This window comes from Dreissena polymorpha, chromosome 7 (assembly GCF_020536995.1).
Source record: "Dreissena polymorpha isolate Duluth1 chromosome 7, UMN_Dpol_1.0, whole genome shotgun sequence".
NCBI classification, from domain to species: Eukaryota; Metazoa; Mollusca; class Bivalvia; order Myida; family Dreissenidae; genus Dreissena; species Dreissena polymorpha.
In genome coordinates, this window is record NC_068361.1 from 69457023 (window position 1) to 69477053 (window position 20031).

At 34.8% G+C, this 20031-nt stretch overlaps 2 protein-coding genes across 6 annotated transcripts in view; both read right to left on the reverse strand.

Annotated features, from left to right (window-relative positions):
* LOC127837684 (procathepsin L-like) overlaps positions 1 to 574 on the reverse strand; it is a 54942-nt gene extending 54368 nt beyond the window's left edge. The window contains exons 1-2 of one of the 5 annotated variants that reach the window (XM_052364953.1): positions 349 to 548; positions 2 to 177 (exon numbers count right to left, since the gene is read on the reverse strand). In XM_052364953.1, coding sequence (XP_052220913.1) covers positions 2 to 177; positions 349 to 354 — 182 coding nt within the window. In that variant the 5' untranslated portion in view covers positions 355 to 548. Of the gene's footprint in view, position 1; positions 178 to 348 lie in introns of all 5 variants that reach the window. The other 4 variants (XM_052364952.1, XM_052364949.1, XM_052364948.1 and 1 more) reach the window with 4 other exon arrangements.
* A 10147-nt stretch (positions 575 to 10721) lies between these two features.
* Positions 10722 to 16512, reverse strand: LOC127839802 (cathepsin S-like). The gene is made up of 7 exons (XM_052368188.1): positions 16253 to 16512; positions 15459 to 15564; positions 14540 to 14695; positions 13579 to 13635; positions 13153 to 13222; positions 11784 to 11884; positions 10722 to 10772 (listed from the first exon to the last, which is right to left on the reverse strand). Exons 1-7 carry the CDS (start codon positions 16375 to 16377, stop codon positions 10722 to 10724), a joined length of 666 nt encoding a protein of 221 aa, XP_052224148.1. The 5' UTR covers positions 16378 to 16512.
* Between the last annotated feature and the right edge of the window lie 3519 nt (positions 16513 to 20031).

The following is a 20031-nucleotide window of genomic DNA, read 5'->3' on the forward strand; positions in this document are numbered from 1 at the left end:
CCTGACAACCTCTTCCTTAGCGGTTTCATATGTCTTGTTGTGTACCTTCTTGTATTCTATCCATTCCAAATCCATCTCAACAGTCACATGACTCATGACGTCATCGGGAATTTCCCAAGACATCATGGCACAAGCGCCAGCCAGACATATCGAAGAGACAACAAAAGCTTGCACCACCTACGTTATAGAAAGTAAATGTTTTACGTAAGACTTTTTCATGCTACAATATTGTAGTAGTAATTTTAATTGAGTGGTTTGGATCTATATATCTGCAGAGTTATTAAAGTATTTAATGTTTACATATATTTTTCCTATCTCATTTGCAATTTTCTTTCCACGTGTACTTACGTTCATTTTGCTATCCGGAATACGATGGTTTTTATTTTCTCTCGATGTTTTATACACGACCAGATCCGTGTCTGTATCTCTTCAATTGAACATCCATCTTCCGATTTAGATTAAACCAAAGGGGTTTTGAGGCTGAAAGTTATTATCAACCATTTCAGTGCATAAAAGCTCAGCGAAGTTGCGATTGTTTTTTCCGGGTTCGGTATCAATCATCGTCCACCTTCGAAGATATTTATGTCGTAAGTGAGTCTGAGTGTTTTAGTTACACGATTGCTTCCGTGATTAAAGGATTTAGAATTACTTGTCAATTGCCGATTGACGCAAGCAATAAGCATTGAACAATACAGTATTTGTTCAATGTGTTCTTAAACTGTTCTTGAAATGAGTAAACAAAATATGCCCAATATTAATATACTTTGTAAACATATGACTCTGTGAGGTTTTCTTGTGATTTGCTTTTTAACCATAATAATTTAAACTCACATGCACACGTTTTTCTACATGCAATGCTATAAATAGTGTGCGTCACATAAAAGCAACGAGTTGTTTATAAACGAATACACTCTAATGCAGGGAATGTTCCACATTCAGGAACATGTTAATCATTTTAATCAATAAGTGATGTCCGTTTATTCACATGTTGGCAACTGTAAAATTCATAAATGGTTACAAACCGATGAAATTTTTCAATTCCAAACACTATTTATAAAAATGCTGATTATTAATTTTAACCCATTTATGCCTAGCGTCTAGAAAAAAACCTTGGCAAACAGCGTAGACCCAGATGAGACGCCGCATGATGCGGCGTCTCATCAGGGTCTGCGCTGTTTGCTTAAAGGAATGTATGTAAGAAATATAGAAATAAGTATACTAGACATTCCTAATTTTGGAAATAAATTGATCCAATTTAGAAGGATGGTAGAGTCCACTAGGCATAAATGGGTTAAATAAATAGTGTGCCACGTATATAGCAAACACAAGTAAACAAGCGTAGGCCAGCGGAATCCTTCTGTTGTAAAAATGTCACAGAAATATATCAAATCTATCTAACACAATATGCGTCTTTTATAAGCAAGCCAGTTTGGAAATGATTGGGAAATTACAAGTGTATAAACAAAAATGCACATTGGTTTAAACGTGAAACGTTAATGTGTACACACTTTTTATCGAGTCTGCATCATGCAACACATTTATGGCCAAATATTTCTTCACGTTCTGCACAAAAGTGCATACATACATTTGCTTTTAATTTGGACTAACTGGCAAATAAGTATTGGTAGTTGGTATTTAAGCCAACTTTTTGTTTATCTGATGATCGAGCGTTTGTCAAATATGTTGGCTTTCGCAATCGTTCTTTAGTTCAAAGTCATACGATCAAAAAACTATAAGTATTTCCATACATAACATTTTTTAACAGCACTCATCTTTGTGAGTTCGCATTAAAAAAATCAACACATAAACAGCAGCACAAAATGTTGCGCACCCAACAGATATAATCGTAAGTTTTGTGTCTCCCATAAAAGTACACCGCGCGATAAACACATGAACGAAAGTCGACGTTCATAATTCACGTCAGCGTTTAAGCAGAATTCAGCAGTGTGAAGCTTATTTTAGGTATAGGTTTATATTGAATCAACCACGGGCCCTTTAAGTGAGTACCTCTTCTCCACTTTGTCCGCCTTGTCTATTTCCGCAAGCTTTTTATCAGCTGCTTCATGAGCGCGTTACGCGTGCTCTTTTAAACCCATTTATGCCTAGTGGACTCCCCCATCCTTCTAAATTGGATCAATTTATTTCCAAAATTAGGGATGTCTAGTATATTTATTTCTATATTTATAATATTTCTTACAGAAATTCCTTTAAGCAAACAGCGCAGACCATGATGAGACGCCGCATCATGCGGCGTCTCATCTGGGTCTACGCTGTTTGCCAAGGCCTTTTTTACTAGACGCTAGGCATAAATGGGTTAATTGCAACGCACGTTGTTTGCAGCATCTTAGTACACTCTCCGAGATGTGTAATCTCCGTTGTATAAGTATATAGTGAGGAAAGAAGGTACAATACAAGAAAGAAAATCAACAGTCATGGAGATAGTAGTTTGACAATTTACCTAGCACTTAAAATTAGCATAATTAAGCCATTTTACAACGTGATTGTTTGGTGTTGAAATCCTATAAGAAAGCAAATTAAATGAAACAATTTCAGACAGTTTCACCCGTTTGTGTTTAAATATGAAATGTGTCTCTACATGCGAATTTTCTGTGTTTATGGCTGTTAAATCGCAATCTTTAAGCCTCTGTATGGGGCAAGTAACAGATGTTGTAAATAATGTCTTTAGTTGAACAAAGTTACAAAATTGAGAATACATGTTACCGGTATTCGTTTATGTTTAAACTGTCCTAGTGTTTAACTATTGATGCGTATATGTCAGAAGCAATGAAAAAAGAAGGTATGTGTGTGTATTTAGAATGTTAAGAATTTTGTAATTGTATGAAACATTTCGGAGGCGTTCATGTACCAATTGTGTATTTCGATTCCCTTATAGTGTTTCACATGACTGCGCATATATGAGACGCGTTCTAAGAAAACGGGGCTTAATGTATGTGCGTAAAGTGTCATTCAATGTTAGCCTGTGCAGTCCGCTTTTATGGTATTTTTGTTTAAGGGAAGTCTCTTCTACACGAACATCCTGTTAAGGCGGAAAGTGTCGTTCCTGATTCAAGCCTGTGCGGAATGCACAGGCTAATCTGGGACGACACTTTACGCACATGCATTAAATCCAGTTTTCTCAGAACGCGACTCATATATTCTAACGTAATACGATGGCAGTACAAAATGACATTCGTCATACCATGTTCAAGTAAAAATTTGTAGTTTATAAATTCACATTCAATATGTGTCATAAAGATAGTGCTAAAAACTTATGTTGTATGATATCTAATTAAACGGTTTCCAGAATAAACACGCATCATATTTAATTTAATGTTTTTACGATAAATGTGCAATAATTATTTCGAAAATTTTGTGTAGATGTTAAAGGCTTTGCGGACGGAGAGGATACCAGGTCTACCTATGGAGAGATTAAATGTACCTACATCCTGTCCATATGCGCCCTGTATTTATATTGAATAATTACATTATATTTATATTTGAGCCGTTCTCTGTGAAAAAGGGGTTTAATGAATGTGTGTAAAGTGTCATACAAGATAAGCCAGTGCAGTCCACACAGGCTAATCAGGGACGACACTTTCCGCTTTTATGATATTGTTCGTTTTAAGAAAGTCTCTTCTAAGCATAAATGAAGTTTTTGCGAACCGCACGGGCTAATCTGGGACGACACTTTCAAACATGCATTAAACCCCTTTTTCACAGAGAACGACTCATTTATATATACTGTATAGTCGGTGACAACATATCTAGATAGGGTAACTAATGTACACTTAATAGCGTATCGGTTTTTAATTTTATCTTAGATCGACAAAATATTATTGACCCAAGAAAAGCAAAAAAACAGTTCGACCCTGTTTTTTTTTTCTAGATAACAATAGTTAAATAGTGCACACCACATGCTATAAAATCCGAAAAAGTCAAGGATGCACCGTGAAATCGCTGAAATAAGAATTTTCGCGATTGCAATATTTATATTAAAGCGATTGTGATCTATTGGTAGTGCTGGTTGATATTAGTGAGGGAAAAACACCGTTACAGAGATTGCGTTTGAGTTGTATACACGGAGAAGGTACTAAACCGCTTTAAGACCGTGCAAAGTGTTCAATGTACTTCAACGTTCCTCGTATGAGAAGCTGAGTTAATTTGTTCAATGAGTCCAATATGTTATTAAAGGGACATAATCATAGATTACAATGATTCTAAAGTTAAGAACAGTGATGTATGAATATAAAAGAAGAGAGAACATTTGCAAAATAATTATTTGAATTATCTTCTGACCAATTCGTATTGACCTTTCTCGGACGAAAAACACAATACTTTTTCAGGAAGCGATGTAAACCGCAACACAGACATAGCTAGCAGGCAACACTCATATGGTTTTGCGTTTAGTTTTCGTCACTATTTTTGATGCGTCGGAAGTTTTATCTTTAAAACGTTTCATACACATAGTTAAAAAGCAAACATTAGTCGTTTTCGATCATGAAATTCAATTCATGCAATAGATGATGATAGATTTGGGGTAAGTCGTAAAGTCGGTATAGTAAAGCTCCAGGCGTCGATTATAGTAACGTGATTAGTGTTTCATTCACAACGAGTTCGGACATACACATGCTTGAATGAATGTCTTACCAATGAATAGTTGTACTCATTTTCAGAAAAATGAACGAATTATGTTTCCATTTAATTAAATGCCCCTTTAAAATACACGGATTTAGTTTCTATCAGATGCGCCTTTAAAGGGACCGTCAACCACGAATGACGAAAAAAGAAAAGTTCTAAAATACCGTATTTTTGTTTATAATTATTAGTTTACAATGATTAAAATATCCCGACTGGTATATTACTTTACTTGAAAAAAGTTGTTAAGTTTTCATATGTTCGGTATATTCGGTAATAAATTTTACTGGGTACAGGTACCAGGTAACTACCAGTTAACTATAAATAACATAAGTACATTGATCATCATCGTCACATGGTAAACACAGGAATGCAAATTGTGCAAGTGTAATGAATTGTATATATTTTATATATAAAATGATCAATCTGTGTGCGTTATTTATAGTGTGTATATCCTAATGACACATATTTCGCAATGCATTTTCGATTTCACATCGCGAAATTTTATTACCGAACATACCGAAAATATGAACGTTTTAAAAACAATGTAATATACCAGCCGTGATATTTAATTACTATAAACTTAAAGTTGTAAAAATACGGTATTTTAGAACTTTTCTTTTTTCGTAATTCGTGGTTGACAGTCCCTTTAATATCGGAAGGTTGTAATTAAACTTACTCAATAGCAAGTTGTGTGTTTACGGATGTAAATCTATTATGAGTTGTATTAAAGGGTAAATAGGATCAAGTATCGGAGTTAAATTCCCACTAGAAAGTCGTCATAACAGCCCAATAGATGAGTTTCTTGCGAATAAGTTTACATGATATACACAACCCACTAAAAGCACATCACGTAAGTCGTACCATTGACAGCATCAAATCCAGGCTTACACATGTATCCGCGGTTCAATACATAGTGATACTCTGCCAATATCGTTAAATTGAGAAAATATCCCGACTAGCGCACATTTTTTTTAAGATGAACTATCGTATCACATTTTTAATAACGTTTGATAATAGTTTGATATGTATTTGTTTTGATCAAATCGGAAGGTACAAAGGTTACTTTAAACAAATATACAGTTTAGTCAAAAGAAAGTTCACCTGCAGCTTATGGTAGCGGTTCTCTTAATGCCGGTCGCAAAGTATTTGACCGGCATTCATGAAACCCGGCAATCGTGTTTCGCTAGATGTGCACTTTTAACTGTCGCCGTCCGTCCAAGTTACGTCATTAACGTTCAAGAAGACGTCAAAGTGGCAAAGTAGGTATTCATGGACACGGCCATGTGACTTCGTACAACGGCTGGACTGACGCCATTGGCCGGATCTAGATGAGCTCTACCAATGTGACACGTCTCCGACACTACTTCTTATGGCGTCAAAGTTACTTGAAAGTAAATTTAAGATAGTTTCACAGGAACCAGCTTGCGACTGAGGTAAAATGTTAAGTGTGCGGAATTTCATACTGGTATTCTGAAAAGTCGCTTCAAAGAAGCCCTCGGAGTCAAAACTGGCAAAGCTCATAGATCATATTATTTATGACACTTTTCATAGTTAACAACGTTTTCACTATAATCGTATTAATACTCATTTTCAAATTTCAGTGCTTTGAAAGTTGGTATGTAACATCAGATAGTGTCATTATTTGATAATGTTTGTTCAAATCATGTCACTGTGGGTTAAACGTGATCAAATAAATTATATAGACTTGTTGTCAAATTGCTATTTTCTAAAAACTAAAAAAATCGTAAGATTTTAACCCAGGAGAGCATAGGGACATGGCGAAGTACATTTAAAATAAATCTTTAAACGCGCAGTTTAAAAACGGATTATCAACACCGCGAAACACGTAATAGTGTTGCACACAATTTATTTAGATCATTCATAGGGGGTCAAAGCTCGCAACGCCCCAAGTGTCAAATCTGTAATATTGAATTAACTTATTTATGCCTAGTGGACTCTCCCATCGTTCTCAATTGGATCAATTTATTTCCAAAATTAGGGATGTGTAGTATATTTATTTCTATATTTAGAATATTTCTTACAGAAATTCCTGTAAGCAAAAAGCGCAGACCGAGATGAGACGCCGCATCATGCGGCGTCTCATCTGGGTCTACGCTGTTTGCCAAGGCCTTTTTCAAGACGCTAGGCATAAATGGGTTAAGTAGCATTCGTTGAAAACATCAATCGTGGATCGTCCATATTGTGTGCGTACAACCGAATATAATTATGAATTAATTTCCTTGTGGTAAAACAGATACAAATATTGTGTAAATTAGAACACGGTAAAGAGGTGTACTATTTGGAAATATACATTTTATAACGTCTATCTACCAAGTGTGTTCAAATCGTTTCCTTAGGGTGTAGAGATGGAGTGTTTTAATTTTACTTATGAAGCATAATAACTTAGAAAAAAATTCTCCGAACCGATAAATCACACATATTAAATATTTGTTTTGTGACATTATATTGTAGCCCTCTTTAAAGAGAAATCAAATAAAGCTCCTGGGTTAGAAATAAGTCATTAGTACAAATGAGAGCGAGCCAGATCTATCTTCAAAGAAATATCAAAATTATCTTGCGTTATCAGTCACGTTATAAAGATGTGGAAAAAAAGGTTTAGTTCAAGTTTTGATTATACATTTTAAATATTAACTTTCTTAACTTCTAAAGCGGAGATTGCCAATTAAATAACATACGCGAATTTTCAAGCGCAATGTTATTCGAGGACTCCTCGATTGATACATCAGTAAATCTAATCTGTTTTCTGATACGATATGTAAAAAGGATAATACACTTACATAATGCACTTGTTTTGAGGCCCAAATGCACACGTAAGGAAATGTCCACAATAAAGAACAATCACACATTGACATCAACATTTTTTATCCGTTTTATTCATATAACGCAAAGCGAAATTGTCACAGGAACTTTACAAAAATAGTCTATATACTATAAATATATATGATGAATACAACTGTCATATTTACAGATAAACAATCAACTTTTATAGAAATCTAAAACAATTGTATTACAGATGCTCCTTAAAAATGTTATAATGTTGATACTTGAGCCTGCGACTATACCGTTAGTGCGGCGAGCTTGATACAACTTGTTGTTCGCCTTGCAGTAATATGCAGGAAATAAAAAGTGATTATTGGACACCCTGCTTACATATTATGCATGACAAGATTAATGTTTTACCAGATAAACAAGTAGGTCAAGAAATGACAGTTGAGAAGAAAACAGGCTAGATATGCCTGTAAAGTTTACAGCATGTTGTAGCTAACTCGACCATTTATAGTGTCGGATAGCTTGCAAACTTGCTCAGCCCACAGGTGTCGCCCTTGTCCTTTGCCATGTATATGTATCCATTGTCACCCCACGTGATTCCCCAACTGAAATAAACGCAGAAAACTATTTGTCGTCATATTGCAAATATCAATACATTATTCAATTTATTGTATATATATATATATAGGATCTGGCACGAGTTGTTATATCATACCATATTTTATTAAAAGAGTTAAGGAATTTTGGTAGTAAGCGAGGCTTTGGCGAGCTTACTCACGAATTTCCTGGACGAGTTTAATAAAATATGGTATGATATGACAACGAATGTCAGATCTTTTTATCACATGCTTTTAACTAAGCAAATTAAGTAAGTATGTACGCATACATAATGATCAATCCCGAATGTTGTTTACAAATCGTGACGTCATTTGACGTTGCAACGTCATTTCAGCAAAATAACAAAATTCGATTGGTCAATAAACGAACACTAAGCCAATGAAAACGCTTAAAAATGTTGTATTACACATGTGTAATAAAAAAAAATATGTAATGGTTGTATTACATATTTAACAGGGTATAGCATCTGATAAAAATATTAATTCAGCTTTCATCCCAAGACGACACGTATGTGTAAATCAGCTCTATCTCAACGTTACATACTAGTTTTAATTTTTTGAAATACAAATATATCGTAATTAACAAATATGTTAAATACAATTGAATATTCTATGGAAACGCCTTTTTCGAGGTCGATGAACATTGTTATATTTTATTCTTAGGGTCAATTCAAAAAAACAATTATTTATCATTTGCCAAGTTGTAGACGTGTCTGAAAATAGACTTATGCAGGAAATGGTGATGACTCATTTTAATAAAATGGTCACCGCATTAATACAGTTACTATCACTGACATATTAATACAGTTACTATCACTGACATATAGGACGATAATTGAAATTATGGCAAATTAAGTTGTCGTTGATCTAGCGAGAAGATAGGGAAAACATATAATTCCTTATAAACTATACGAACCTGTTTTTAATGATCCAGAGGTTTCCAGCTAAGCTGTTCACGTACCCAACAGAGAGCATGGCGTGGTTCGGACGGTTCCCTTTGCAGTTTGGGTTGTAATAAGTCCCGTTTCTGAAGTACCTGAAGACGGATGTTTTAATGATTTTATATCAATTATCTTAAATGTTAGATTGCAAATCATCTGTGGCCACACCGTCATGAAACACAACACAACACAACCCTGTTTACCGACAGTATACGATTTATTTGAACGCGATAGTATGGCCAATACGTTGTGACACGCTTAGCTAATTTAACAAATCATAGTGTGAACATGTGAACGGTTAATAGACGTTTTCTCAATACATAATAGAACAGTTATAATGCTGACATGATGCTCACATGGCGAAATAGTTAAGACGTTGTCACATATATTATAGAACAGTTCTTATGCTGATATGGTGTTAACATGGCGATCATTTTATAAACGCTTTCTCATAACATTAGAAAACAGCCCTAATGCCGATATAGTGCTCATACGGCGAACATTTTATAACGTTTTCTCATTACGTTAGAGAACAGCCCTAATGCCGATATAGTGCTTACACGGCGAACATTTTAAAGATATGTTCTCATTACATTAGAGAACAGCCCTAATGCCGATATAGTGCTCACACGGCGAACATTTTAAAGACATGTTCTCATTAAATTAGAGAACAGCCCTAATGCCGATATAGTGCTCACACGGCGAACATTTTAAAGACATGTTCTCATTACATTAGAGAAACGCCCTAATGCCAATATAGTGCTCACACGGCAAACATTTTAAAGACATGTTCTCATTACATTATAGAACAGTTCTGATGCTTATATTGTGCTCAAATGGCAAACATTTTATATGCGGTTTCTTATAATAGTATAGAACGCTTAAGGTGCTGATATGATGCTCACATGAAGCCTCGATCGCTGCAGTCAGCTGCCACTGTGATTGGTCCTACACTGGATAAGGAGCTGGCCAGGGAATGCTCGGACTTGCCCACGTTCTGGTATCCGCTTATTGAGGCTCCAATGCAATCGCTTTGGTAACTACACATGCCACATGCCATAAAAACACAAACGTATGAAATTAACAAGGGCGTTATAAACCGTATTGCATAAATTTTATGTTGAATGTTAATTATTGGCCAATGAAGCAATTATAAAGGTTGGTTATAATATGATCAATTGTCCTGATGCAATATTATATAACGTTACGTTATAAAAGCTTTGATGACAACCCATAAAGCTCTTCTTCATTAAAACAGTCACTACATATTGCATATATGTGGGGGTCACAAATATTTCGTGGGTCAGTTTTGAATGATGCGCGTTTATACTTTTATAATATATATATCAGAAACGAGAATCTCGTATATAAGATCACATTGTGAGAACAATTGTTTAGAAATATTTCCTACTGGTGTAAACATCATCATACACTAACAGCAAAGCATTAAATATTCTATAATTAAAATCTATGATTGAGAAAAGGAAGATCAACAAATATTCCTTGCTTAATTATCCTTTGTTTACACATTTTTTTCCATACGATTATTACGCAAACAATGACAGTTTTTGTAAGGATGGCAACCATAATTCTGGTCGCAGAACAAGAACTAGGTTCAGAACCTATAACCTTCAATTGTTTACAACAGTCCGTTCCCAGATTTAATGGTTATCTTGACAATCAGACAGGTTCTTATTTTAGAATTATGTCATACATTATGACAGTGTATTTCTATTCACTCGGAGAATCTCGATGATTCCTCTTTGTTTTCAATGTGAATGATGACCTTACAATACAGGGTAATAAATCATAAGGATACACAATTCTAAACATAAATCAAGAAAAGTGTATAAACTGTGAATGCCCCCTCCCAAAACTTCCAGCTAAATTTTCTATCTGTCCATTTGTAATAGGCTTAATACAAATATTGCATTAACATTTGACATTGGTCTTTAATCAATAGAGGAATTCTTTCAAACAGGAATGATCAGCATACACTTGGATTTGATCTTAAGTTGATGCGTTGGTAAGATATTGCAAGGAAATTGTTACACGACTATGTGGCCTTGATATCTGATTGGTTGACCTCAAACATAAGTAGTCAGCAAACGAACTCGGTATGTGCGGGATGTTGCACGATTACGAATATGTTAAGCAAATACATTAATATCTTATTATGTAGCTCAGTGAAACTTTACTTGCAATACAAATTAAAATTAAAAATTAAAAATTAAAAAAATAATTAAAATTAAAATTGAGTATTATCAAATGTCCACGTTTGGTAAACGTGTTTTATTAACTTTCGCATTTAAAATGTACAAAGAAAATAATAGGTTTGTCGAAAAAGTTCTCTCCATTTTCGTACACAATACACACTATAAATGCTCACAGAAATCAGTGTTCATGATAATAGCCCAACCAACTTAAAGGAGCATACTAGTCCAAGGCGTTTTTATATACTGTTTGTCTGTTTACAGATACACTGATCATTTGACTGATATACATGTGCAAAACATATACACCAACGCATTAAAAATGCAAGGGCATTAGATAGTATAAACAAACTTTGAAAAAAAACTATTCAAATTTTGATAGGGTAAACTTAACAAATATATGGTATTATTGTTTTTTATCATTTGAAGGCTAGTGTAGTGAACTGTTTTCAGCAAGTTCTGATCACTTACTTCCTAAAAAGAAAACCGCTGTCTCAAAAAATTGAACACTAGCAAATATTAGAACCGTGTTATGGTCTAAAAAATTATTTAGAAAAAAACAACAGCACAACCCAAGAACATACTTGACCAGAATACGGGTAGCACTGCTCGTTATCAACTCCTCTGTTATTGCGGATGTAGTTGAATGCTCTGTTCATCCAGCCTCCTCTGCAGCCGTAGTTGCCTAGTATAAAGACATGAACACGAAAAGTTACACCATATGTTAATCACCTCACGCTTAGTTGTCTAATATGACACTGATCTCGTTAAATGATCTTTCATATTGACGTATCAAGAATTATCCAACGATTAAGAATGATAATACAATCTTTGATCCTGCCTCTGTTGCAAACATTGACCAAATAAAACAGGGTCGAATAAATTTTCCTATCTCCGGTCAACAGGAAGAAGTGTATTCTCACGCACGCTGTGACGATTAACATATTCTAATATTTGACCTTTGATATTTATTGGGACGCATTATGCATGTTATTGTTATATTATATATCATAATTTTTTTCTTCTTTAAAAGATATTACCAAACCAGCTTTCCGTATCTATCATTTCAATCTACTTGCTTACGCAATTTATGACGTATCTACTATAGTGTGACGTCATTTCTCAGACACAACATACTATTTAGTTTCTCAGAGTTTGGGTCAGAGTAATAAGCATTTGATACAAACGCTATAAAAAAAGTGTGGTTTAAAATACATTTCGATAATAGGGATGGAAAAACAGAAAATGGATTTCGACAAAGGGATGGAAGAACAGAAAAATGGATGTGTACATCGTTGTAAATTTATTGTTATAAGCAATGAATGGATTAACGTTGTCATTAAAGTAAATACAATTTAGTTTTTGTTTTCTTGCTGCATTATGTTTTTTCATTTTTACCAAAAAAATATCACATTCTCGATTCGTTTTTTATTTCTTCTAATATTTTCAATAGAGTACATGGTTGGTGCCGAGATAGAGAGAGTTTATCCGGTTCGGCCCGAAAAAGAAAAATTGGGCTCGCTAAAGCTCGCCCTATTTCCTTTTTCTAAGCCTCACCGGATAAACTTTCTCCAACTCGGCACCAACCACGTATTCTCTATATACAAAATGAAACCGAAGGTTTGAGGCAAAAAGTCATTAGTCTAAATGAGATTTTAAGTCTAAGTAATAATACAATCAATGGGGAATTTTGTAGGCGTATAACGAAAAAAGATAATGCAAGTTGTTGACATTTGACCTTTATGAATGACATTTAACTAAATGGTAGCCATTAAAACGGACAAACTGATTCATACGTCCCTGTGTCTTACCATTCGATAATGTGGGTATTTGTTTGATCACGTTCAATATGTTTTATTGTAAACGAACATAAGCGTTCGGGGGTCGAGGGCATTCCTGAGCGTTTTACTAATCCATTTCTGTTATAAAAAGTTCTTTTTAACTATACAGTACCGTATTTTCTGTTTGCGCAGTCCACGAGATTCTGCTCGGACAGATCGACTGTCCGCCAGCTGTTCTTAATAACTATGTATGTGTATTTATTTTGACCTTGCGGTCAAGGATAACCCATGAAAGTGCAAGCACTTATTTCCAATGGGGTCCTTTGGTTTTGCTGAAGAGACAGCAAGCAGAAGAGACAGTATTGGGATACAAGGAATCCGGGTGCGATACCCTAGCTCTTTGCGAATAGATACCTTGGTTCTTTTACGTGCTCAGTGTATAGCACCGATACACGCGAGAATTACCTGGGTATCATACCAGTACATCTCTAGTTGGGTGGGAAACACTTGAAGCATTTCTGAAATTTCCAGTGCCCCGGCCGGGATTTGAACCGGGGACATCTGGAATGGTAGACCAGAGTGTTACCACTCGACCACCAACTATCGCCTCTAGTGAACCGATTGCGGAAAATGCCCAGCACGAGCCACAAGAGCCCTGAAATGACACCATCTTTAGAGATCCTAACACCTATATACATGAAGAATACCTTAAATAGAAACAAAGTGGTGTGGGCATGGAAATGAACAAGGACTTCGCACAATAACAATAATACACGTAATTGGGATACATATAGTTATAAAACTGCGATTTGGTAGTACAGAAATGTTTTTATTATACTCCTGAAATTACAATTATGAAATAATAACGTAAGATGCGTATTTTTGGCATATTTCTGAAATGACAAGCAAAAACCAGTCGGATCAAATAATACAATTTTAAAACAACAACGACTTAAAATAAAACAACACATTGAAATTTCAAACGTCACAATAGTCGTTCCAAAATAGCGGTACTATATGTTAAATATAATCGATTTCTTTTTCGTTTCCTGGGGAAGGATAAATTTGATTGACTTATTTATCTCTTTTTTTCAAATGTTAAAACAAAATCTTTAAAAAGTACAATCAATTTGAATTAATCTTGTATATTTGTAAACGTTTGGACTTTATATGCATTTTGTACAAGCCTCCGACAAATAATATGTATGATTCATGTACAATAAAATGCATCTGCAATGGAGTTAATACGTGCATGTACTTATCAAAATAACTTTTCGATATGCCATAGCATATTGATTTAAAAACAACACTATTAATGACAAAACAAAACGTGCGATACGTATAACTAAACATATATTCCTTACAAATCAGCATCACAAATGAACACTGTTGAATAACAAAACTTTCGAACTGCAAAATAGTGGGTGGGATATTTAAAGAAACAATTGATCGTAGCGACATATGCTTGTTTTTCACACATGCTTATCCACTTATAGAAAATAGCACACACATTAGGTTTTTGATATGGATCAATCAATAATGGATCATTTGAACGATACCTGGTCTTTGACGGGTGTCACCACACCCCGCTGTCTCCAATCAACTTCCAGAGGGGCATTATGGTCTGGCTCTGTCAGAGCTTCCGGGTAGTCTTCCACTCCCTCCTCGGGCACGATCAGACCCCGGAGCATCGTCTTCTCGAACTCGTCTTCCGCCTGACGGGGACGATGGGAAATAAACAAAGTGGTCATGTAACTGTTGGTAAGGTAAATGATACCATTTAATTATAACAACACTATCTTGTGCAAATAATATATTGATAATTAACTAATAATAATATTTATACAACTATAATTACTACTTCCATGATTACGACTAAGACTACTACTAGTACTACTACTACTACTACTACTACTACTACTACTACTACTTCTACTACTACTACTACTACTACTACTACTACTACTACTACTACTACTACTACTACTACTTTTACTACTATTACTACTACTACTACTACTACTACTACTACTACTACTACTACTACTACTACTACTACTTCTACTACTACTACTACTACTACTACTACTACTGCTACTACTACTACTAAGTAATAATAATTATTAGCGAGCATGCATTATTTGAACGAGTAAACGATCTTTAGGTAGGCTACTGCAATTCGTTTGAGTAAGTAAACAAATGCGTTCAGCATAAATCAAATGTTGAATTATGAAAAAAATTCACTCTTTAATTTGAATTGATTTAGGAAAAATGCAGTAAGACAACCGGATATGGGAAAATTGTACATGCTGATTCATTGTCTACCGTCTACCCAATAGGGTCAGAAGGCACTCTACAAGGCGTTTGGAAATGTAAACATGCAACGCTAGTCGAAAACAGGTGCCCATAATCGAATGTATAGTCAATTTTTGAAAACAAATTTTGGTAGACATTCGATAAGGGACTATATTATCCTACCATGTCTGCGAACTGATTCTCTCCTACTGTGTACGTCACCTCTCCCCTGTCATAGCGCAGATTGTGTTCTCGAATGAACCGCAAAGTGTCCTCCCAGTAAAGCCGTCTATCGAGTTACATATCAAAAACAATGTGAGATTACCATAATCATAAATGACATAACGTTTAATCCGTACAGCTTGACAGAAATAGCGTTAGCGAGTTTCTGTCGAAAAATGGAAACAATAAAAACAGATCTCACAACTGATCAAATGTTTAAGTTCGCATAATTCGCTTGCATGTTCATCTTTTTTGTTTGTTTTTTCAAACCCAATTAGTTTTGTGACCAAACTAAACAATGCACCAATTATCATTCTTGAATATTTTTTAGTTTGGGTAATCTATTGAGTGTTCCGTTACAACGACCAACGCTTAACTATGCAACGGTTTTATTGAAATATACGGATAATTTCAAAACGTTCATCGGGCGACTTAGCACACATGAAATAACTACAAACTAGTACCCGCGGGTACAACATGGGCATATTTCTAACAAAATTACCATAGCACGTATCTTTAAAAAAAATACATAACATGGTTCAGATTTATCGTTTGGGTTTGGGTTTGGATTTATTCGTGGAATTAAAAGTGCGAGATAAACATGAAAGCGTGATCGAAAGCTGTTTTGGATAAAAAAACTCACAATTATTTAAGCAGTCTCAGAACAAATACTGTTAATATTTTAAAACATAGTTCGGTAACCAAAAAACTTTTAATTATCAAATTAAATAAAAGGTTCTATAAACAATATTTACCTGACCATTTCCTCCTTAACGCCATCGAACGTCTTATTGTGCACCTTCTTGTATACTATCCAATCCAAATCCAGCTCGGCAGTCACATGACTCAAGACGTCATCGGGAATTTCCCAAGACATCATTGCACAGGCGCCAGCCAGACATATCAAGGAGACAATAAAAGCTTGCACCACCTACGTTAGAGAATGTAAATGTTTCACTTTAGACTTGTTCATGCTTTAATATCCAGTCGTTATTTTATGAGTTGTTTGGATGTACATAACTGCATTAATATTAAAGTATGTAATGTTTATATAACCCCATATCTTATTAGCAACTAACTTTCTACATGTGTCCGAAATAATGGTCTTATAATGCTGTATCATAGTTTTATACACGAGCAGATCCGGGTCTGTATTTCTTTAATTAAAAACCCATCTTCAGATTATAATTAACTCAGCGAGATTGTGGATCTGAAAGATGTTATCATTCATGACAGTGAACAAAGAGCTCATTGCGGTAGCCAATAGAACAATAGCAATTATCATGCCCGTTCGAAGAAATCACTGTCGTAATTATTTTGAGTGTGTTGTTGCATTGTTGCATCCGTGAGTCTTGGATGTTTAATTACTTTACCAATTGCCAAGTAATGCAATCAATTTAGCATTGAACAAAACCGCGTTTGTTCAAAGTGTACTAAAATTTCTTCTGAAATGAGTAAACAAGATGTGCCCAATATTAACATACTTTGGAAAAATATTACTGCACGCGGTAGTGTAATGATTTGTTAAAAACAAATATTACACCTCAGAGATATTAGTCCTTCTATATCTTTATGACCGGTTTCAGTCTTTAAAATGCGATAGAGGAACCTAATTGTATATGGACCGGTCACTATATTTTGTATATGGATCCTTCGGGGTTACACACCACTAAATTTGCACTGTTTTACTGTAAAATGACGTAATTTTTTAACGATATAACGTCACTATTCCTGCGAAATTCTTCAGTGTATCTCTTTTAAACCATAAACAATCGTACAACACTGTACAATGGTAAAGGGGAAACTCTTCGGTGTAATGTAAGAAATAGTAAACTCCACTGAGGTCCCAATGGCATTATAGTGACCAGCCAGGCAGCCACAAACTGTATATGGACCTCAGCCTCAGTTTGTGGCTGCCTGGCTGGTCACTATAATGCCATAGGCACCTCAGTGGAGTTTACTATTTCTTAAATATATGATTTCATGGTTAGCAGCACATATCCACTATATTCCGGCGAGTTAAACAACTTCATCAGAGTGAAGCCACACAATACACGTGTCATCAATATCTTCAGAGGCTGTAAGTGGTAGAGTTACGTCTTTGCCGTTTGGCAATCGGTTCCTGAGCATAAATATAGCACCACCTGTAGACAAAAATTGACTTATTGACTCATCCAGTTTTTTTTCAGCATAATATATACGAGTTACACATTACCAATAAGTTTAACTGTAATATCAATATAGAAAAAACATATATCAACGTATCGTTTTCATAACATTTTGAGTGAGAGATTCCTACTTACGTTAAAGTTAAAGACATTATATAATGCACAATTCATTATTTCTTATAAGACTGCGTTCCCTGTGTACATCCTCGTAGGCGACAGAAGCCCAATTCACGAATTCTGTATACGAATGAACACATTTTGTTTTATTTTGGGTCGTTATATATAAAAAAATTCCTGTTTGGTATTCGGAAAAGATCAAGTGGGTTTTATGTATATCAACTTAATTGATAGATTATGCGGTACTCCTGCTAACATATTGAAATCTGTATTGGACATAAATGGTAAAAACCCGGCAAAGATGTTTTGATTTAAAATAATATTCAGTACATGTCTTGCTTGTCAATTTAAAATAAATATTGCACAACGTTAATAGCAAAAAAAAAAAACAACACACACACTCTGTATCCATCTGCTATAAAAAGTGAAAATGACCCAAACATGTAGAAAATCCAACGTAATACGCGATTCGTCTTATATACAGAAGCTAGAAAATGCCAGCAGCATCCTTCAAATCTTATTCGTCAGTGAACATATCAAATACATGTAAACAATTAAAAACTCTTAAAAATTCAGCCAAACAAGACTGAATGGAAATAATTAAGCAAATTGCAAGAACTTGTAAGCAAAATTAACGTGTTTTTAAAAACGTCAAGTGTAACACATGCCGGACACACAGCACATCGTTTCTGCATGGCGTAGTTAAGCAAGCACTCTTATTTATTAAAGTACTATAATAGCACGCACGTAAACATTCGTGTTAAAATTGTTCTAACTGGTGGGTAAAGTTTGGGAGTCGGTATTTTATCCAATGTTTTTATCCGATGATCTCAAACATTTGGATATTTCAGTCGTACTTCATTTCATACACAGACTGTTGGTTTTTACTATAATAACTAATATTTTACTTGCATTAAATTATATTAAAAAAACAATAAGGGCATTTTGGGCCAGCCTTCATATTTGCGAGAACACGTATTTTATCAAATGAACACAACGACATCAAATGTTGACCTTTCCTATCAACCCCCGCACAGAGATTTGACTGGAACAAGCATAGCTGGATCAACTCACAACAAACCACCTGATGATAGTTTAGCTACGTGGTATAAATATTTACACATTTGTGTTATTTTTACTTTTTGTTTTACAATTTGGGTATTTTTTTAGAATGAATAATACTTAAACAAAACAAATAAAATCCTACTATATCTTATAGGATTTTCTAATGAGGCAGAGATTTATGTGAGAGCAAGGAACGACAACTCTGAGTGGAGGTTGCGTTCCTATAACATCGTCCCAAGTTCTTTGTTCTCCAGTCAAGATATACTGTGTGATAAACAATCGCGCGCAAGCCGACGGATCCGGATTCAGCAAGGATTTACTTCAGCGTTTATTAAATCATAACATCAGTTTGTAGCTTAGTTCAGATTGTATCAAGAGCAGATCCCGTTCAGTGAGTACCTCTTCCCCATTGGTCCGTCAAATTTCCTGGTCAATATCTTCAAGCTATTAACCAGCTGCTCAACATCCGCGATACGTTTGATAACGGTGTAAAAGTGGTTCAATACCGTCGTAATTATGTATAACCTCATTTTATATCACGATATGTTGATAAATTGAGGAACAACACGAGGCCACACTCAACAATGATATTAGTTGATTAAAAATTTACTTCGCACGTCACATTAGCATAATAAAGTCATAGTAAAAGGTTTTTGTTTTGTGCTTAACTAACACTATATGTTTTGTATAATAGGCTACATCCCACATACGTCGAATAACAATTGTATTATCAATTTTGTACCTTATTTAAATGTATTTAGAAAATGTCACTAAAGAGTTCACCTCTGTTTATTTTGTATAGACAACAGATGGGTATATTAAGCAAAACTCATGTTTTATAAACATTTAAATGTCCAGCACTTTTTGAAATCTGTACAATTTGAATAATGGCGATTACAATATCTATATTAACGACTTTCAGTTTTAATCTACCATAATTGTTTCGTGTTGATTTTGTAGAGAGACATGCATGTAAACCGTTACGAAGATGAAGCGTTTTGTGTTGCATATAACTAAGAGAGTATTGAAATGTTTAAACACCGTGAATATGTTCGCAAGTGTACAATGTACTTCAACGATCTTCTGACGTTGCGTTTCTTTGTTCTGTGTGTTTAATGTGGTAATTCACAGATGCGAAACCCGACACTACCCTTATCTGTGTACACATATTCCAAAGTTATCCC

What these genes read in the sequence shown, in the direction of transcription:
- LOC127839802 (XM_052368188.1), bottom strand. Translation starts at nt 16,377, where the DNA reads ATGATGTCTTGGGAAATTCCCGATGACGTCTTGAGTCATGTGACTGCC. An exon ending in GTTAAGGAGGAAATGGTCAG is followed by an intron (nt 15,565 to 16,252) that starts GTAAATATTGTT and finishes GTAACTCGATAG; the next exon opens with ACGGCTTTACTGGGAGGACA. An exon ending in CTGCGCAAACAGAAAATACG is followed by an intron (nt 11,885 to 13,152) that starts GTACTGTATAGT and finishes TCTTTATACTAG; the next exon opens with GCAACTACGGCTGCAGAGGA.